The sequence below is a fragment of the Brassica oleracea genome, chromosome C1 (assembly GCF_000695525.1).
Source record: "Brassica oleracea var. oleracea cultivar TO1000 chromosome C1, BOL, whole genome shotgun sequence".
NCBI lineage: Eukaryota > Viridiplantae > Streptophyta > Magnoliopsida > Brassicales > Brassicaceae > Brassica > Brassica oleracea.
Window position 1 is genome coordinate 19,344,122 of NC_027748.1, and position 3,603 is coordinate 19,347,724.

Genomic DNA, 3,603 nt, shown 5'->3' on the forward strand with positions numbered 1-3,603 from the left:
TAACAAAAAATCCAAACAAATCCATTATAAACTCAAATTTATTAATAAATCCGTACGATTGAATAACACTTGATTTGATATAGAATTTATGAACCATTAAACCAATAACACATGATTTTAATACAAATTTGAAAATCATAAAACCAATAATACTAGATTTAATTCGAATTTTCAAATCTTTTAAAATACAACAATCGATAACCCCTAAGATATTACAAATTTAAGAGATTACACATTATCATATAGGCCTTCTATTTTTCCTTTTGAAGCCCATATGATAATGTGTGCACACCTAGCTTTTTTACCACATAGACAAAAGATCCGGTTGTGGATCTTCAGGACCCACCGACATCCCGAAAAATGATAAAACATCAAATCTATTCTTTACTAGTTGTTGGCTTACTCATCGACTTTCCGGTTCCCATTTCCCACCCATCTCCGCTTTCAAGGAATTTACCCTTGAAGTTTCCAATATATTTAATCACCCAACATACATCACATTCAACATTCTAGCTTTAGAAATATTGTATTTTACAAATAGAAGTAAAAAATAAAAACATAATAAAAAACCCCAATAATTTTACATTCATGGAGCCAAAACATGGATGTGAAATTGGGTTTAGGAAACAACAATCAATAAGCAACAAAAACAAAAGCAAAACTCTCACTTGGTAAAAAAAAAACTCTTGTTTTAGCTTGAGTTTAAACCAGGGGAGTTTCATTCCCATCATCACCCTAGATCTAAAACCCTAAATGGATCAGATTCACACTCCACAAATGTAGAAAAACAAAATCAAGCTCTATCTACTTAAAACTGACTAAAAAGACCACTCTCACTATAACCCTAAGAGAGATTAATACAATAAAAGTGAAATGTATATGGTATATTAGAAGACTATTACTATTTTCGTTGAGTAAGGATAAAAGATGAGTGCGCAATTTCTGGTTAAACATTCTCGTACTTAGTTTCTGAATAAGACCCATCTGAGATTGAGAAAGCTCTTCTCTTGTTTAGATTCCCACAGCCATTGTAGATAACTGAGCTCTGAAACAGAAGCGGTGGAACGGTGACTGGAGGGATCTCAGAGGTCTCAAGTGGCGGTGGGGGGTGGCGCCATTGAGGCAAGGGACCAGCCAAGAGTAGTGTCTGAAGCAATGGACCTGCCTTGAGAACAGCTTGTAAAAGACTTCCCTTTTCAGGCAATGGCTTTTCCAGCAACAAAGTAGCCATTATCTCTACCTGAGATGTTTGGTTTGGATTGATCACTGATGGGGACATGATGCTTTCTTCGGTGTCTGAAGACGAAAAGCTTTTGTTTGAGTTAGGATTCTGCTGATGCGGTTGAAGTTGCTCTTCTTCGATGCTTGAAGCTCCTGATAAAGGAGGAGTGATATGATCCTGGTTATGTTGCGGTTGAAGCAAGAGATTGTCGTAGATGAGATTATTACATTTCTCGAGAGCTTCGTCTCTTTCTTTGAGGGTTTTGGCTAAAACATCTTCGAGATGGATCAGTTGTTCATCTCTCTTCCCTAGTTCCTCTTGGGCCGCGAGCTTCGTTTGTTCTAGCTCCAGTGTCGTGTACACAAGAGTCTGTCGTAGCTCTTCCATTGTCTGAACAATTCAACAGAAAACAAAACAATCAGAAAATAACAGAGAAACCCCTAAATTTGAGCAATTCATTTGCAAATTAGGGTTTAGGTCACTAATTAAGCGCGCAAGCAAAGCAATTAAGAACACCTTTTTTTTTTATCAACGGATTAAGAACACCCATGAAAGAGTAAGACTTTGAAAACTCAGAACAAAGTTAAAAATTCAGGTTAAGGTTTTTTTTTTACACAGACAAAGAAGAAGACAGAGAAATTCAGAAAAAAAATTATGGTCTTGGACCTACATTATGCATAGATCTAAGCAGAAAAGTGAGTAACTGAAGAAAGCATAACTAGTGTTTCATAAAAACAGAGGAAACCAAAATGTTGAAAGAAAATGTTCACCTTTCCATGAGAGAAGTAAGCCCAGGTAAGAAGAGCATTGTTTTGGTCCATAATCTTTCTTACAAAAATAAATATTAAGTGAAAGATCTTTAGTATCTAAATAAGTGTGCAAGATATAGAGGAAGAAAATGGTTTAGTGAAGAGTTGTTCTATGCAAGGGACTGAGGGAGAATGGAAAGAAAGAGAGAGAGTTATAAAGTACTGAAACTTCATGGACTGCTTAAAGGAAGCATATGCCTGCAATATGCAGAGCTCTCAACTCCTTTTATTATCTTCTATATAACCAACGTATTCTACAAGAAGTTCAAACCCCACCCAAAATAAATATAAAGATTATTGTATTCATTACGCATATACAAGATAATCGGATATCACTTATTAGGAAGCGAAAAATGCATTTAGATAATTTCGGGTTGTATTTCGATAATGAAAAATTTGAGGATTAGAGGGATACAAGGGGATACACAATGCACAAGATGTGGAGCGGCCGGAGAATCAATAAATCATGTGTTTTTTGAATGTCCACCGGCAGTCCAAATATCGGCTCTATCAAGGATTCCCTCAAATCCAGAAAACTTTCCTATTCAGTCGCTCTACACAAAAATGAATTATTTGTATGGGAGGGTAGTTCCGCAGATGGAAGACCACCATTTTGCTTGGATTCTATGGTATATTTGGAAGACCAGGAATAACAAGGTTTTTAACAACATTGATATTGATCCAAGAGATTCTTTAAAATTGGCAGAAACTGAATCGTTGATTTGGAGAGAAGCCCAAACATCGATAACTGAGAGGGTTATACAAACTAGGGAGGTGGAGTTACAAGTCTTACCTAATATATCAGGGAGATGGTGTTTCACGGATGGGTCATGGAAGGGGAATGATATTCTTTCCGCACAAGGATGGTATAGTACTCTTGAAGGTTTTGCAGGATTAATGGGAGCAAGAAACACAAGGGCAAGTTTAACACCACTTCACTCGGAAGTCGAAGCCCTTATCTGGGCAATGGAATGCATAAAGAACTTAAGGCAGTATCAGGTTACGTTTGCAACAGATTGCTCTCAACTGGTGAAGATGGTTTCAGAACCAGAAGAATTGTCGGCATTTGCAAGTTATTTGGAAGACTTCAAGATACTGAAGGAAAGTTTCAATCGCTCAGAGCTCATTCATATACCCCGGACGCTTAATACAAGGACGAACAGTCTTGCACGGAGTGCTAGGCAGCAATCGTCGTTTGTCGTTCATATGGATGCCGAGTTACCGGTGTGGTTTGCAGAGTCTTAGTTGAGTCTGTGTTTGCTGTCGACAAAAAAAAAAAGGAAAAATGCTCATAAAGTATGATTTAATATATATTTTCTTTTGGATTTTTAACGTTAAAACTCCTCGACTAAGTTTGTTTTGGGTAAAAACCCCCCAAACTAAGTATTTAACGTTAAAGCCCCCAAACTAACTTTATTTAATGAAGTAAACCTTAACAGGTCATAATTACCAATACTACCGGTAAATCTTTAGTTTAGGAGTTTCTACATTAAGTAAACATAGTTGAGGGGTTTTACCATTAAAAATAAAAAAAAATCAAAATTTTATAATATTATCTAAAAATTAGTAAAT

General features: G+C 36.2%; 1 protein-coding gene across 1 annotated transcript; it reads right to left on the reverse strand.

The window, feature by feature from the left end:
• Positions 1 to 476: 476 nt before the first annotated feature.
• LOC106295977 lies at positions 477 to 2,341 on the reverse strand. The gene is made up of 2 exons (XM_013732001.1): positions 1,993 to 2,341; positions 477 to 1,612 (listed from the first exon to the last, which is right to left on the reverse strand). Exons 1-2 carry the CDS (start codon positions 2,041 to 2,043, stop codon positions 947 to 949), a joined length of 717 nt encoding a protein of 238 aa, XP_013587455.1. The 5' UTR covers positions 2,044 to 2,341; the 3' UTR covers positions 477 to 946.
• Positions 2,342 to 3,603: the final 1,262 nt, after the last annotated feature.

Coding starts and splice junctions, on each gene's coding strand:
- LOC106295977 (XM_013732001.1), bottom strand. CDS start 2,043: ATGGACCAAAACAATGCTCTTCTTACCTGGGCTTACTTCTCTCATGGA. Junction 1,613..1,992: donor CTTACTTCTCTCATGGAAAG/GTGAACATTTTC, acceptor TGAATTGTTCAG/ACAATGGAAGAGCTACGACA.